At 39.1% G+C, this 18,514-nt stretch overlaps 1 protein-coding gene across 1 annotated transcript; it reads left to right on the top strand.

The window, feature by feature from the left end:
* Positions 1–10,891: 10,891 nt before the first annotated feature.
* LOC124274873 (beta-2 adrenergic receptor-like) lies at positions 10,892–11,881 on the top strand. The gene has a single exon (XM_046710245.1). The coding sequence runs from the start codon at positions 10,892–10,894 to the stop codon at positions 11,879–11,881; it is 990 nt and encodes a 329-aa protein (XP_046566201.1).
* The last annotated feature ends 6,633 nt before the right edge of the window (positions 11,882–18,514 follow it).

Below are 18,514 nucleotides of genomic sequence, written 5' to 3'. Positions count from 1 at the left end.
AACGGCGGCAAAAATACTGATTTTGGAAAATCTAGTCATACATTTTGTAGAAATGGAAAGAGTTAGGCGTCACTTTTGTAGCTGTTTATGAGTATATTTGGGCAATAAATGGTCATTCTTCTAAAGAAAAGTTTAGTTTTAAGCATGAATGTAAACACAATAGCTCTTATCTCAAACAGTTATCAGAAAAAGATAAAACATTGACCCTCCCATAATGCTTAAAATGCATCAAAGAAATAATTGGTTGTATAATCATAAATAATTCGTAAAAGGTGTTTGAGTACCTACGTGAGACAGCTAGTTTGCATGATCTGGACTTTTCTCTCCGAACAATTCAACTGGATTTCTAGATTTTACATAACGAATATTTCACATTATTTACAGTAACTGTAACATAGATTAGCTAATAGCGCATTGCCGGGAGAGCCACATTCACACGATCACTCAACCATGGCCATTGCCGGTTGAGCCACACCACTTCCAACTCTGTTGTGGCTTTTCCGGGCTATAACCTGTTACCCAGTATAACAGGAGATGTAGTGCAAAGAACAATGTAGTTTGTATAATGCATTGCCCTCACAGACCATGTGCTATACAAATTTAACACAAAAACGCAGCAGGTAATATATCTGTATCACAGTGACAATACCAGGTGTTCGCGAAACTTGTTATGTTAAATAATATCGTAATTACAATGTCAACAGAAACAATATAACTTTCGTAGAAAATGTATCGGAAACACAACATGTCGACATAGCTACACCATAACATGGACCTATTCTTGGTTATGTTTGTCACATTTCCATTTCCATTGTTTTCTCATACTCTTTCGACTCTTCAAGCGGATGTAAAAAGTTTGGCCACTGTGTTCATTAGGGCTGTGTATTGGCAGAAAAATTGTATTGCATATGTTGCGATTCATGTACCCGTATTGCGATAAGTATTGCGGTATATTGGGACCTTCAGTGGCACTAATTGTGCATGTCAATCCTATTTTCCACATAATAAGTCCATAAACATATTTGTTATGGTTCTGATACCAGCAATCTCAAAACAAGTGTAGAAGTAAGCACAGCTCACATACCCCCGCTTCCTACTTTGGGACATGGAAATGACTGATATTGATATATATAATGTGACAAGGATCAGCAGATCACAAGACTTTCTCCTTGACTCTACTAAACTTTATATACATGTTAGATAATAGTTTTGCCATGTACTAATTACAGTAATAATTTATGGAAACATTATTTTTTGTGTTTTCCGTGGAAACCTGACATACAATTGAACTTGTTGCACACCGAATGAAGTGGACGTAGATGAAGATTGTAATTTTTTAGCACATGGCATATCTGTGGGTCATGATTAACTTGTGTATTAAGTTTGGTGAACCTGGCATGTATAGTTTCGATGATATGCTGTGGCCGGGTAACCATCAAACACATTTTGCACTAAGTCATGTTTCCATGGAAACAACAACAAAACAAATTCTAAAAAATAAAAAAATAGGAAAAGGCACATCAATGGGTAATGATTAACATGTATGTGAAGTTTGGTGAACCTAGCATGTAAACTTTAAGAGATATGCTCCGGACAAAACCATCAAACACATTTGGCACTAAGTCATGTTTCCATGGAAATGGCAAAAAAACTAAATTCTGAAAAAATATTAAAATAGCAAAAGCCACATCAATGGGTAATGATTAACATGTGTGAGAAGTTTGGTGAACCTAGCATGTAAACTTTAAGAGATATGCTCCGGACAAAACCATCAAACACATTTGGCACTAAGTCATGTTTCCATGGAAACAGCAATAAAACAAAAATTCTGAAAATAACTTAAAATAGCAAAAGGCACATCAATGGGTAATGATTAACATGTGTGAGAAGTTTGGTGAACCTAGCATGTAAACTTTAAGAGATATGCTCCGGACAAAACCATCAAACACATTTGGCACTAAGTCGTGTTTCCATGGAAACAGCAATAAAACAAAAATTCTGAAAAAAACTTAAAATAGCAAAAGGCACATCAGTTGGTAATGATTAAAATGTATGTGAAGTTTGGTGAACCTAGCATGTAAACTTTAAGAGATATGCTCCGGACAAAACCATCAAACACATTTGGCACTAAGTCGTGTTTCCATGGAAACAGCAATAAAACAAATTCTGAAGAAAACTTAAAATAGCAAAAGGCACATCAATGGGTAATGATTAACATGTGTGTGAAGTTTGGTGAACCAAGTTTGGTGAAACTTTAAGAAATATGCTCCGGACAAAGTTTCGGGATGGACGGACGGGCGGACGGAAGGAGGGACGGAATGAACGCTATATACCCCCGTTACTTCGTTGCGGGGGTATAATAAGGTTGCATAGTCAAGGATTCTATTTTCTTTTGTTTACCATTTATATTATTACAGTATGTCCTTTTGTCATTGAATAACCCAAGAAAACATTTGTTGTGAATGAAAGTCTGTGTAGATTTTAATTTAAAACACGAAGGTAATCACTGAAAATTCATATATGTTCTTTACCCAATATACCTGTTCTCAGAAAAAGTATTGCAATACGTATAGTTTGAAAAGCGTGTTGTGATATACCGGTATAAAGGTAATACCGTGCAGTCATAGTGTTCGTCAGTTGGAATCTGGGTGTGTGCACTCATGCGTACTTGAATCAGTGGTAATAATTGTGGCGCGAGTATGAAATTTTCATGGAGAGTGTACACGTATCATATAACTGAAACATTATTCATTTATTATTGCTTATACATATCGGTCAAATATACAAGGATGATTCAGAACAAGGAGGGGACAAGACCGATGCATACAACTTTATACCCGACAAAGTCATTCAAATAGATGGGGGTTTTAACATAATATACCTTTCGGACAAAGTGGAGCTTCGTAAACTGTCAATGAAAAACATGTCTGATAGATGTGACTACCATACATGACTCATTCTTATAGGATGTATCAACGTTACGGAAAATGAGCCCCAGTAAATACAGAAAAGAGGGTCTACAATAGATGAGGATAGTCCCTTGAGGAGTATATATGGGATTCAAACTAATTGTCTTGTGATTAAGGAAGCCAGGTTAGGCAAGAGACAACAAGTGTAAATTCAGAACAAGTGTAAAGATTAGCACAGCGTGTGTTCTCTGAACGAAAGCTATTGGTTGCCAACATCGTTGGTGACTGAAAGGCCTCAGCGGCAGATTATCATTAACGATCATTATCGAGCCCACGAGAGTAACTGATACCTCGCGACCACCAACTGTTTTCTTCTGGCAATGGTTTCGACGAACGACACGTATGCAGATGCTCCTATCTGATGACTTCCATAGTCACGTTGACTACTATCTCGTCTCTGGAGCGTATTTTACAGGGTAAAACAGTTCATGAAGTATATTCATAAAATATAATAAAAAGGAGCCCAGAGACTTTCTTCCTTAAACTGTGGTAATCTAGACTTGCCACATATTTTAGACTTGAGTGGGTTGCATTGGGTAATTTGTTTCTGGGCCTGTGTGACGGAATAATTGTCTCATGAACAAATCTCTGCAGGATCTACGGGGGACTCGGTTAACTCATTAAAGAAGTACCCATATGTAACCTGAAGGCATTTCTTGTCTGAAACTATTATTCTAACACTTTGTTTCTTCAGTATAGTTGTCGTGTTGTATCTATGTCTTAAATAATCATAACAGACAAATGCGTTGCACCAAGCAAAACAGCCAGAATTAAGTTACGTTTGAAACAGTTTGGCAGCTCACCGTCCACGCGGGTTTGGTGCTTATGATCGCGAAACGGTACGATAGTCAAACTACAACAGTTATATCTTTTCGCGAGTGACACTAGAGATACTATACCGATAGATATCGTCGTCCAGGTCACGGTTAGGCTTATCTTAAAACAATGGTTGCATAACAACGGACCGATAAGCAACGATATCACAGATATCATAGACAAGAATGAGTGAGTGTGATTTTACACCGTTTGAGCAACATTCCAGCAACATCACGGCGGGGGACCAGAAATGGGCTTCACACATTGTACCCATGTGGGGAATCAAACCCGGGCCTTCAGCGTGACGATCGAACGCTTTAACCACTAGGTTACCCCACCGTCCCTATGGACAAGAGCAACAATACTACAGATCAAAGCAGGCACAAACCCAAATAACAATACATACTTCACAGTGTAGTGAACAAAGAAAAATCCCAAACAGTTAAGTGTCACGCGCTTGCAAACATAACTAAATGTAAAATAATAACAATAATAATAATGAATAATTAGTCCATTATATTGCGCTAAATCCACACCGACAGCATGCTCATAGCTCAGGCAAGATAGAATTTAGGAGTCACTTGTAAAACATAGAGAAAAGGTATGTCTTTAGGTTTGCTTTGAAACATGTGACTGTTGGGCTTGTAACCAAGATGAGCTGGTAACTCATTCCAGTTCATGGCGGCCGCCACTTGAAATGAGCGAAAACCATAGGATTTCAACTTCCACTTTTGAATGTGAAGTAAGTTTTTGTCACTGGAGCGAAACTGTCTGCATGGAAGGTATGGTTTGAACAGTTCTTTAAGATAGGCCGGAGCAGTGCTGATGATGATCACGGACACCGATACCAAGAGGTAGATGATCACGAGAATTAACCGACTGTGTAAGTTCGCTGTGTTAACTTCAGTGAAGAGACGCCAGTCTTGAATAATACAGTGGGATATAGTGACAATGCTACAGTGCTTTCACAGGTTACAGGCCGGGAGAGCCACATTTCCGAAACAGATAGCCTAAATTGGTGTGGCTCTCCCGGCAATAGTTACGGTTGCGTGAACATGGAATGCGGCTCTCCCGGCTATGCTGTCAAAACATGCTTAGTGATTCAAACACGTTACCGTATTCAACGAAACAAGACATGATTCCTCGTAATTTTATTCAGATCACAACAGGTTTTATTTCTATAATTAGCACAATATGATATACTAATAGGCATATTACATATAATAATAATATCCCATAGTAATAATACATCTTAATCTGTAAAACATAATAATGATGATAATGGTTTAGTATGTTGCCATGTGTACGAACAGATAAAATGGTGTAAGATCACCAAAAAAAAAATCTTTTTTACACCCCCTACTGCTGATGAAGGAGGTCGCCCACATGATCTGTATACTCCATGTCACTCAGGTGTTGGCTCAGAAGCTTGGTCTTCAGTGATGCAATACGAGCGTCAATGGTTCTATATTTCTTTCTTCGTGAAGGTGCTGTCCACTGGTCAGAAAGTCTCAGGACAACAACCTCTGTGAGAGACTGCTCACGCTGAAATAGCTTTACTATCTCGTAAATGTTAGGGTGGCACTCCTGGACAAGTCTCTTTACCTTATTGTGCCATCCTCCTAGGTTATTGTTGGTACGGTGGCCCTGGTTTTCAAAGTGATTCCACACACATGATGTGAAGGCCTGGCCCTGAACCCAGTTGGTTGGCACATAATCCATGAATGCAGTAGTTACTTTGGGGACAGCAGGAGAGTCAGCTATGGCATCAAGCCATACATCGTCCACGAGGTACTAGTGGGAGGGCAGCGGCTCTTCTCACTAGCTTCCTCACTTCCTCATCTTCCTTATACTCCATCACCAAACCTTCTTTCTGTACCCTCTTCAGATACACTGGGTGAAATGGAAAAAACACCCCCTAACAGATGTCCCGGGAATTGTGAGCTGCCCGTTCAAATTCCAACTGGATTGTAAGTGGAGCAACATCACACAAGTACTGAAACATGCTAACATAACACTCCTTTGTTCTGTTGGGCAACAAGCAATAAACTAATGGAAACATAAATCTGATCAAACAATTTTGGACAGGCATAAAATGTACCATCACAAACCGCAACATCTGCAGCACACAAGCGTTCAATGTTCTTGTCAGTAGTGAAAATAAGGACGTTGTCACTAACACGGTGCAGGAACTGGTCGCCACCTTCTGTCTGGGAGTACTTCTCCTCCAACTGGATCTGGGGACTGCTGGCAGGAAGGTGGGGCAAGGTCTTGTGTCTCTGGTGGTAGAGCATGGTGATGAAGGACTTCAGAGCTGGTATCTGTTTCAGAAGGTCATCTGGGACGTGATGCTAGCGTAGCCTGGAGATCTCCTCACCGTAGATGGTGGTTATGGGGGTTGTTTCAGTTCTTGCTCTCTCCATCAGTCTAGCTTTGAAGGCGTCAACTTCAAACTCAAACGTAAGGGCATCGTGAGAGTTGACCCAGGGTTGACTGTCCTATGACTCATTATTAACACAGTCAGGGTAATAATACCCTGTGAAAGAAGGAACACACACACACACACACACACACACACACACACTCACAGAGACAATCACACAACCACCACGTGTGGTACTACCATTATAACTTTTACTTGTTGTTGATGTTGTTGTTGTTGTTGTTGTTGTTGCTGCTGTTGTTTTTGTTAAGGTAGCATTGAACATTCAACAGTTTAATAGGCAAGGCAATAGTGAGAACACCTGTGATTGTCTGTACACATTTTACTCTAGTGTATGATGATGAGATTCTATATACAAGCGCTTCCAGTGGAGGGGAATTGCTTGTTTTTCGAAAGGAAGCATGACATGTTTATATCGATTATTTTTGCCGCAACTCCGTGTACACTTTCACAGGATAAACCAGCCTCCCTCTAACCAAACAATGTTCTAGAATGAATTATCTTTTACGCCGCATGTACAAACTTTATCACAGCTCCCTTTCAAATATTCGAATCTAAGACCCGACAAAGGATTGCTGGAAATAACTTTAAATCACAAACCGACATACTCCAGATAAAGAGGTAAGCGAGACTTTACGGAGGCTGGTGTAGAAGATTGTCCCGTGGTCTTCTTCTCCGGCGCGGACAAAGTAGTCCCCGAAGATACATTTCCTTAGCACGCATGTTGATAAGTTGATTTCCCCTGTCTTCCTGTTCTTCACTGATTCTATCATTTCTATCTGTGTGACCCTGACCTCCAGTCATTTCTTCTTTCTGTCTGGTCTGTCTCACAGTCCCTGAACTACATTATGTTAACATCTGCCAATCCCATTCTGCAGTGCTAAATAGAAAATTAGCATTTATGAGCATCTATGAGCATTTATAGTAAATACAGAACAAGAAGGTATACACCTGTCTACAAATGTCGATCCCAATAGTCTGTATACACGGGATTCAAACCAATCGACTTGTGATTAAGGAAGCCGGGCTAGGCAAGAGACAGCAATCTACCTTCAAGTAAGTGTTGGTTCGTTAATTGGCCTTAACAACTCCATTGTTCCAACAGAGATTAAAAAGTCACCAGTTGTGATAAGCACTAATCGTTGTCCAGAGCTTTGTTGATTGAACGGCCCCAGGAGCAGATTATTATTAACGATCATTATCGAGCTAATGAGGTGACTGATACCTCGCGACGCCTGCTGGCTGTTTTCATCGCCGAAAACAGTGAGGAATGAAATTTTGTTTAGATGGATTACAAACACAAGTCAAGATAAACAATGACCACTCAATACCACCAGATAGTGTAGTAGCATGATTAACATGCATACATTATCAAACGCCTCCGACCCACTTTAGGGTCAAAATTTGGATTAGAATCTGCTTATTCATTTTTATGGTATTATTTTTAGGGGTGTACAACAACAAAAATTGACATAAATGGCGAAACATCGTCATAGTTTTGCTTGCACCAAATATATTGTGGTGAATCTGATAAGAATATGGTTTAATTCAAAGCTAGTGTTCTTCGCTGATATTCAAATTTGTTCTGATTGAAATTAAATTTTCCATTATATTGAAAATGAATTTATATTTGAATCAAAATTATCTATCATTTACCTCTTTAACATGTACATTTCACAAAACACAATGTTATGAAGACACGTTTCACTTGTTTTTTTCTTTGAAACCCTCAAAAGAGCTCTTGCACGCACAAAATAATGGTGAAATGGTTAAATCTAATTTTAGTTTATTAGAATCATATTTTGCCGAGATCAATGTTTTATACCCTGTGATGGACGCATGTGAAGAGACACCTATTATCCACTGAAATAAATTGTGCCCTGCCAAATAAATATGATAAATCTTCCTATTGACTCCACCCACTAAGGCCATTTTATTCATATATTTTTTTAGTAATGTACCAGAAAATAAATAAATTGTAACTATTGTGACGGTCAATTTCTTTTGGAACAGTGGGGTATCGAAACATATTTTCGTTCGTTAATTCACTAAAATGCCCAGTACACATCTAGTTCTCTTATGCAATGAATGCTCTCTAACAAATCAATAATAAGTTACATACTCAAACCTATAAATAAGTTTATATAAGTTTATATATAAGTTTATATATCAAGGTTTCAACAGACGATTGGATAATCAGTTCTCGAAACCCTCGCATGCAACTAAACACATCTCGCAACCTCGTGTAAAAGTCACGGTCCGTCTCCACCCCGAGGTTCGTTGTTCGCTATATGATCTCCAACTTGAGATCTCTTGAATGTATAACACGTCAAACATCACAAGCCAGATGTGTTCCGGATGTAACCTGATTCACGATTGTTGATTGGATCCACGTGAAGCCTGGTTGGAAATTGAATACATTTGTTTTCTCGTTATGTGTATCCACACCATACACTGAAAACATACACACTTACTTACATATTAACACTATTACCCCAAGGGTACTGAGCCGTCAGTGAAAGTTTACATCTTCACCCCTTATCAGCACTTTCTTCCTACAGAGGTTACTTTCATATCTTCCTACGAACCTCTGTTCTAATACGGCCTTTTCATGGTGCGAGTGTTCAGGATTCGTGATTGGTGGTAATCAGATTTAGTTGTGCAATCAGCGACGTTGCTTCAAAAGTGATCATTCGCAAGGCCTCGGTAATTTCCGTGTGCTCCGGGAAAACTAGAACCTCTTCTCCTGCGCGATGCGCAAACGTTTCTTCTAGACAGAACTCAGTCAAGTAATGGGAACAATGGCGTCTCCGTCGCCCTCGTTGACAACGGACAAGCTATCCATTAAATGCCTTGTGTGTCACATCAACAGAAGTCCTTCTTTCCCACTTCAATTTTTGTTCTTCTAAAACTAATTAATACTGATATTACTAGGGTGTGAAAATGGTTTCCCACCGTGTACGAGCCACATTCGCCCAGTATATATATCGCCCTAAGATGTCTGCCTCATTCTCCCTGAACCTAATTATGTTCTCTCCCGCCCAACCCTTTCTGCAAAATCCAAGTGTTCTTAATGGAGTCTAGATTTCCCCAGGTTCCAATCTCCGAGCTCACTGGGACTACTTCTAAATTTAAATGGTGTTATAATTTCTTTCTGTCAAAATTATATGTTTTCAGAGACTAAATAATCTGACGTGCCATGATTCTGTAATGGGTCGAATCATTGCCCGGTTTATGTTTATTAGTTTGTCAAGACAGCATCCATATTTATGAATTTCTCGAAAAGTAGTCAACAGTTGCTTAACCCAAAATTAAAATATTCAACTTGATTATGTTTTTGATTTTGCCACTCTGACACCTGCTACAGGTGTGCCTTGTCACGCAGTACAATGCTTTTTACACCACTTTTTACACTTATGTTGAAAATACTCGCTTTGTCCGCATTGTCGATCTTTGGTTGAATAAAAAAAAACATTATTCAAAGCACGACAATGTGACATTGCGACAAATAGCCAAAACGTTTTTACACTTTTCGCTTGTTTTTGTAAGGGCGACAACGCGACGAAGTCCCTTCTGGGGCTCCATTCAAGACCCTGCTCTGTATCCAAGTCACATTATCGTCGGGAAGATGTCGGTGCTTTCAGCTTTATTCCACCAACGGTGCAGACTGTCAGGGTCGTAGCTACCATTATAAAAAGCCCGGGAGTGCACATGATTGTTGCTAAAAGGGTTGGTCAAGCCCTCAATACTATCTAAATATAGAGCTTTGCAACCTACCGGGCTTATGATTACACAATGCATTTTAGAAAGTGGTCAAATGTAACATATGTCATATTGGGATTACATTTTCTTAGTAAAGTACAAATTCTAGTACGTTTTTTTAGTTGAGCCCCATCCGGGATTTGAACTCGCACCCTCAGAGTGACATCAAGTATGACATATGTTACTATCGGGCTTACACGAAAAAATGGCTTGCTACGCGTCTGACTGTTGACGTCTTTTAAAAAACTCCCAACCCCGTCTTCACAAATACTCTTCACACACTCACACACTCACACACACACTCACCAACGTATTTATTACATAGAACATCTGCTCTCAAGATTCCTTGGAGTTTGATCTGTTGAATTCATTATGAAATAGTACATCATAGAAAAGCAGAGTCAATGCCAATATCGTCCCTCACCTGTTCTTGTATTCCGGATGATTTGCTCTTCAGAAATGATCACTAATGCTAACAAGTGACTCCATGCGGACTCGCTCGGGGGTGTCGGAATGATCTGACTACAGCCTCGCCGACGTCAACACAGAACAAAGGAAATGGCGTCTCCGTGATATGGGTATGATCTGATCCTGATTATTAAACAGTGGGATATTATCACCTCGAGGTAAGGTTAGACAAGGTCCAGTCCATTTGCTTCAACAGGACTACGAGGGAGCAAGCTCTTGGGGTATAAAAACCAGCACCGCCTCAGTTCCAGCATATCTTTAAATGTGATGTGTGACTATTTTCTTTTCATTTTGCCTTTTACGCCAACTTCAATCCGTTGATGGATAACCCGGACTAGTTATTCTCTGGTGTTGTTTGAACACGTCATTATACTGCAGGATGATGCACAGCTAATGAATTACGAGCAAAGCCATTTTGTGACTACATCCGGAGATGACAACAGAGATGAATGAACAGTTGGGGATGAATCAGACTGAAACCATAAATGATGACACGAAAAGAGATGCCTTCATTCTTGGAGTCACCTACCTCCTGGTATCGGTGTGCGTGATAATAAGCAATGGTGCCACTGTTCTGGTAATCGTCTTGTCGAAACAGCTACACATGCCCACACTGTGGCTCATAACGTTCAGAGCAGTATGTGACCTTAGTTTTGGAGTCTACTTTTTAACGTTTGTGGTACCATCGGCCTTCCTTAACCGCTTCGCCTACTCCGAGGGAATGATGGGCCTTGCAACAGGCATTTCTTGTTTGTTGACAGGTCAGACAATATTCAACATAGCTCTGGCAGTCATAGATCGCTACATAGCAATATCAAGACCATTAGCCTATACCAGACTCATCACTACAAAGGTTTTCTGTCTTGCCATTGGTACCACCGTGCTGCTCAGTGTGGGAAGGTTTTGCATGATTATGTTTCCTGATATGGACTTTTATTACAGCCCTTATATATGTCTGTGTTTGGTCGATTTTGACACTACGTCGGCTGTGGTGGTATCTGTAGGCATCCCGCTTCTAACACTCGCCATCATCGTCATATCGTCTTGTATGATCGCTGTAGAACTGAAGCGAGGAAAGCGACGTGTTCAGTCTGTAGGCACCGACGACCAAGAGAACGTCGTCAAATTTCCCTTGATGGTGACGTTGGCTGCTGGCGTCTTCTGTCTCTCGTACGTCCCCTTCATCGTCGGCGTGACATGGAACCTAATTGGGTCCAGAGCACAGGTCTCAAAGTCTCTTGCACAGGTATCAACTGTGTCTGTTTTGTCCAACAGTCTGTGGAATGTCATCATATACACTGTCACCTACAGGCCCTTCAGAGAAGCTCTCTTGTGCTTATTCTGCAGAGCCTATTTACGGCGACAGAGACGGGCTGAGATTCAAAGAGATGCGCGTTTTCGAAACAGGAATGAAATTCAGTGAACATTTCAAGACACGTATTAGTGTGTGGTATATCAAGCCAACAAGAGAAATATTGAATACTAAGTGGACGAACGACGTTTGGGGTAAGAGGGCCAGCCAGGTCAAGTCATGAGAATGTGTTTTTGTTAATGAAGATGTCACATTGATTAACTTTTTATTATTATTGGCCACGAAAGTTTAAAGCGCTAAGTGTGATGTGAAGTAGCGTCTTGCTTAGGCTATGTAAATACGTCTGATGAAAGGGGCTGAGGAGGTGTGCTTCGAGTTCTGCCCCTATGTTGATGTTTGTTGATATTCTGCACCCGGAAGGATCGAGGAGCGATTCGATCTTTGTCTTCTGCTGTCGTTTTTGCTGGATTCCTCCAGAACTGTATAATGGTTATATAAGCAATGGTTTCTGAAATGTTCGACACACGACTTTAAGGACTGCTTTGAATTTACGCTCTTCTGTCTGTCTGCTAACATCGTCCGCTGACCTCGCCTCAACTCAATATTCAAACAGTACATGGACAAGAATGAAGACTGGGGTAACTATAGACATTTAGTTAATAGTTTAGATTTGTGACCAAATATTTTAGATTTGTGACTTTATAGTATTGTATTAGAAATCTGTACTGTCAATCTTTGTTACCTTGCTCATTGTTTTCTCAACATAATATTGAATATTTTAGAATATTTTTGTCACGGCAAATTCTTCCCCGTAACATATTCAGTCATACTATTCACTCACCCGTGTAACACGAAAACTTGGAATCTAAACAAACGAAACAAACAAAAGTGCTGAGTACGACGCACCATATGTGTTTACTTGAACTGGAACTTGCAATCGACACTCAAAGCTCTCTTGCGCTTGCTCTGCAGAACATATGTACGACGACAGAGACGGACTGAGATACATAAAGATGCGGAATAGGAAGATGCGGAATTCAGTTATAATTTCAAGACGAGTATTAGTGTGTGGTGTGGTCCATTATATCTACATTAAAGCAACAAGAACGATATTGAAAACGGACAAACCTGTCACTGGCTGCTATTCAATTATGCTATTCGTTCTCACCAACGGAACACGAAATAGACTAGAATGAAAGTTATTGAATGCACTAACTCCCGTAGAACGTTCTAGTCGGCCCATGGTGAACTGTTCATTCTTCATCCGTGCTTGTCGTGAGAGGTACGGTGATGACGTCTTGCTGCTTTGAAACCCACCACTGTTTCCGTTTTGGACAAACAGTCTCTGCACTGAGGAATACTTGGATTATGATTCATAGTGAATGGAATGAAAAAGAACTGAAATATATATGAACCCCTATAAAAGATTCTATTTATGCTCTGAAGGTAACGTGTCGTGGTTGATAATTGTTTTCTGTTATACTCAAACACGTGTGGTATTATCCCTTGCATGCACTGCAAAACAGTTCCGATTTGATTCAGTTATGTCAAAAGTAGGGAAAATCTTTAAGGCAACTTCAAATGAGTGGTAATTCTATTTTCCGTGTTTTCTAAGGATATAGTTTCCTCTGATGATAGGAAGGAAATCATGGATAGATGAGAATAAATGCGGGACACTAATTAAAATTTTCTCTTGTTGTTGTTGTTCTTCTTCTTCTTCTTCTTCTTCTTCTTCGTCTTCTTCTTCTTGTTGTCCTTGTTCTTGTTCTTGTTGTTGTTGTTTTCCATCAAATGGAATCCATTCCAGTGTAGGTCTGACATTTTTTTGAAAACATCTCTTAAATTGACACACTGTCTCTGTATAATTTGGGTTATGACAAAATTAATATTATATCATATTATTGGAGTTAGCAGACGAACAACATACATATTCATTCAAATACGCGAAGACATCATGTATGTTGGGCCGAAGGTAGCGTTGCAACAATTTACCAGATTTACGAGTTTGATGATGTCTTGTAAATATGAGATTTGTGGATTTTGCATGAGCGTGTTACATCAATGTCATAATGCATTTTAGACGGAAGACATGCTCTACATCGAAATATGGCATTCACATAGTATTCATATATAAACAAATTCTATACATAGCTGCTATATAAAAATATCAGCCTCTTTGACATTTATTTTCTGCAGACATATGTAAACACAAATTAGAACAAGGGTGGCGGTTCAGCAGTATGCACCCGGTGTCATAAAGAATACATTGAATTGTCAGTTGCCATGTAAAGATTGGGTATTTCTAAGTAACGTAAATACATGTAGAATCAATCTTTATAAGCTTTTCTAATCTGTGATTTTTTGGGAAGATAGCAGTTTACTGAAGTTGAGGAAATATCAGAACTTAATTCGAGTCAACTCGTGGAACCAGATGTATTTTACATCAATATATAAATAAATGAAAGATCTACACGATGATACAATTTCAAAAGATTGGTCATTCACGAATTGAAAAAAAGACATTCCCATGAAGATCCCACTTATAGTGCAATAAACAGTATGGGGATACATAATGAAGCATACGATTTTAGGGATAACAACTTGTTCTTTATTGCATAGAGTAATGTTTCGATGTACATCGTTAAGGATAAACAAGCTGATTGGGTGATGACTGAATAGTTGGTCCCAACATTTAAATTTTGTATTTAGGGACAATATTTATGTTAATTCTTCATGAATCAGGTGCAGCTGCAATAGTATAATGCATAAATAGATTATATCTAAATTATATATGGCTTCTTCATGTAATTCCTTTCTTCTCATATATAAATTTCTCACATGCATGAAGCAATATGTATTTCTACAATATGATATGAACTCGATTTTGTGTGGTCGTTCAAAAAGAACAAGAGATAGTTTGAACAGTTAAGTCTACACACTCCTGGCATTGACATCGGAGAGATATTTAAACTGGAAAGAAATCCATGGGGAAAGGCGAAACAGAAAGAAGTACTGGTAAAATCCTTCTAATATCTAAATCCTTATTTAAAAAATGACAAGCTTTGTAAATCGGAACTTTCCAAAATGTGTAATCTTTCGTGAATCTCCAAATTGTTTTCTGGGCGTATTCACTGACGCGATCAAATTCGCAATGACTTCCTGTTGGGCCGAGATTGATCCTGTCGGAAGGTGGAATCCAGTTTTGGACGTTTGGCAAGGACATATCAGACGATGTTGGTATCGCCTACGTCGTCGTCGTTGTTGTTGTTGTTGATGATGCTGTTGTTGTTGTTGTTGTTGTTGTTGCTGCTGCTGCTGTTGTTGATGCTCCTGTTGTTGTTGTTGTTGTTGCTGCTTTTTGTTAAGGTAGCATTGCACATTGAACAGTTTAACAGGCAAGGCAATAATGAGAATGACGACAATGTGTCTGGTTTGATGCTGCTTTCAGCAATATCCCAACAATGTCACGGAGCTGGCCACCATTGATTGTCTGTACACATTATACTCTAGTGTATGATGATGAGATTTTACAAGCGCTTCCAGTGGAGGGCATATTGCTTGTTTTTCGAAAGGAAGCATGACCTGTTTATATCGATTATTTTTGCCGTAACCCTGTGTACACTGTTACACGATAAACCGGCCTCCTCCTAACCACCGCCATATTGCTGGAATATTGCTGAGTGCGGCGTCAAACTAAAACTCCTCCTAAGGGACCGTTCAAAATTTATGGCTAGGGGGTGATGATGATTGTTTGGGGTGGGGGTGGGGTCACCCATTTTGTCCTGGAGGGCTAGGGGGTCATCGATTTTGTACATAAAAATATGTTTTAAATAATGATTAGAAATCATGGGAAGGGAAGGGGATCATTGATTTTGTACATGACATGCAGGGGGGTCACTTACTTTGTACATAATTTTTTTATTTATTTTTTTTTTTTTTTGGGGGGGGTCATTCACATTGTACATGCTTCTCCATAAAAATCATCATCACCCCCTCTAGCCATAAATTTTGAACGGTCCCTATGCAAACAATGTTCTAGAATGAATTATCTTTTACGCCGCATGTACAAACTTTATCACAGCTCCCTTTCAAATATTCGAATCTGAGACCCGACAAAGCATTGCTGGACACAACTTTAAATCACAAACCGACGTACTCCAGACAAAGATGTAACTCAAACTCTACGGAGGCTGGTGTAGAAGATTGTCCTCTGGTCTTCGTCTCAAGCGCGGCACAGAGTAGTCCCCGAAAATAAATTTCTTTCGCACGCATGTTGATAAGTTCATTTCCCCTGTCTTCCTGTTCTTCGCTGATTCTGTTATTCCCATATGTGTGACCCTCACCTCCAGTCATTTCAACATCTGCTTTATCCCTTTCTGCAGTGCTTAAGCCCCACATGTAAGTCTAGATTTTCAAGGTTCTGAATCTCCCTTCTCACTTGCGATCATTTTCAATTTAAAAGGAACTGTTTGTTTCTATCAGAATTATTTATATTCAGAGGCTAAGCGTTAGTACACTTTCTGCCCTGCCATGTCTGGATACAGGATAGGCATATTGTCGGTGGAGCTGTAAGGAACCAGTACCAAAAAAAACAAGCATACTGCTTTCACACTTTACAGAGTTTAAATGTGATTATCCCTCTTTTGAAGATAGCTACTTATATGATGTAATGTTCTTACTGACGTTATACAAATTCTCTGTATATTGTTATCTCTATTGCAGTTGGAGCAATTCAGTATGACAGGTTCAAAGTACAAAGTAGTTTATATAATGTAATGCCCTCAAAGACCATGTGCTATACAAATTAAGCACAAAAGCAGCAGGTAATATTTCTGTCTCATACTGACTGCACTCACAGTGACAATGCCAGGTGCAACACTCGTTATGATGCACATAATCCAATATCGTAATTTACTTTGTGAATATAGAATGATATTTAGAAACAAAATTATCGGAAACGCAACATTTCAACATAGCCACAACGTAACATTCTGGACGTATTTCTTGGCTATGTTTGTCACATTTCCTTAGTTTTCTGACAGTCGGACAACTCTTACTGAACTTCACGCGGTTATGAAACATTAGACCTATAGTATGTGTGAGCATTACAGAACATTATCCCCATAAATACAGAAAAAGAAGGTCTACACCTGTCTACAAATGTCGATCCCAATAGTCTGTTGAGGAGTATACACGGGATTCAGACCAATCGACTTGTGATTAAGGAAGCCGAGCTAGCCGTTGGTTCGTTAATTGGCCTTAACAACTGCATTGTTCCAACAGAGATTACAAAGTCACCAGTTGTGATAAGTACAGCGTGTGAAAGAAAGCTATTCGTTGACCACATCTTTGTTGACTGAACGGCCCCAGCTGCAGATTAACGATCAATATCGAGCTTATGAGTAACTGATACCTCGCGACGCCCAACTGTTTTCTTCAAACAGTGACGAATGAAATTTTGCTTAGATGGATTACAAACATGAGTCAAGATAAACAATGACCACTCAATACAACGCATATACAATACGCATGATTAACATGCATACATTATGAAACGCCTCTGACCCACTTTTGGTTCAAAATTTGGATTAGAATCTACGTATTTATTTTATGGTATTTGTTTTTATTAGTGTACAACAAAAAGAATCGGCCGAAATGGGGAAACATCGTCATAGTTTTGCTTGCACCAAATACATTGTGGTGAAGTTGATAAAATTATGGTTAAATTTAAAGCCAGTCTTGTTATCTAAATCTGTTCTGATTGAAAGTAACTTTTCCATTATTTTGAAAATGAATTTATTGCTGAATCAGCATTATCTATCATCTACCTCTTTAACATGTACATTTCAGCAAACACAATGTCAAGAAGACAAGTTTCACTTGTGGTTTCTTTGAAACACCAGAAAGAGCTCTTGAGGGATTTTCCTGGGCAGAGATGCACGCACAAAATATTGGTGAAATGGTTAAATCTAATTTTAGCTCATTAGAACCATCTTTTGCCGAGATCAATGCATTGTACTAGGGTGAAACGGTTTTACCGCGGTATTAGTTGAACCGCGGTATTTTGCCTTCGATTCGGTATACCGTAATGCAATCAAAAAATTCGTTTTTTTCGGTTTTCGTACCGTCATTTTATTCACCTTTTTAAACCTTTTCTAAAACGTCATAAAAATTCGTATCATTTCATAAAAATCTATGCATTTCTTTGCTGGAAGGCCGCTATTTTCCTGGAAGTAAGTTCGAGATCGCCTCAAGTCGTCTACTCACAAAGTCAGCAATACAGCAAATGCAGATACCAGATCAGTAGCTGGGTTCTGTTTCTTTTTCAGTTATTTCAAATCAGACGAACATCGTAATAACTTATAAAAGACGACTTTATCATAAAGACATACCATCAGCCGAGTACTCACCGTGTTTGCTCCGATGCAACACAGCGCGAGTGAACATGCCATCCGAAAACGTATGATGTAAAAACTCATAATAAAACTATCTTCTTCGATTTCATTTAAGTAAGTGCTCCTATGTTAATTATTATTTTAAATATGTTCGTAGAAAACATGCATAATGCTAATACGATAGCGATATGATTATCTCTATTAAAATAACGTTCGAGATTATTATTATTATTATTATTTATTATTCCGCCGATTTTTGTACCAAATTATAACTCCTAAACCCGATGCTCCGAACTCACTTCACTTACAAAAAATCACACAGATGCGCACCGAGGTGTAGATATTCCCC

The sequence above is a fragment of the Haliotis rubra genome, unplaced genomic scaffold (genome assembly GCF_003918875.1).
Source record: "Haliotis rubra isolate DU_JTF1 unplaced genomic scaffold, ASM391887v1 Scf195, whole genome shotgun sequence".
Classification (NCBI taxonomy): Eukaryota; Metazoa; Mollusca; class Gastropoda; order Lepetellida; family Haliotidae; genus Haliotis; species Haliotis rubra.
Note: the sequence above shows the minus strand (reverse complement) of the source record. Positions and strands in the feature narration are given on the sequence as shown.

Bases quoted from the DNA above. Each gene is read 5' to 3' on its own strand.
- LOC124274873 (XM_046710245.1), top strand. From the start codon at position 10,892: ATGACAACAGAGATGAATGAACAGTTGGGGATGAATCAGACTGAAACC.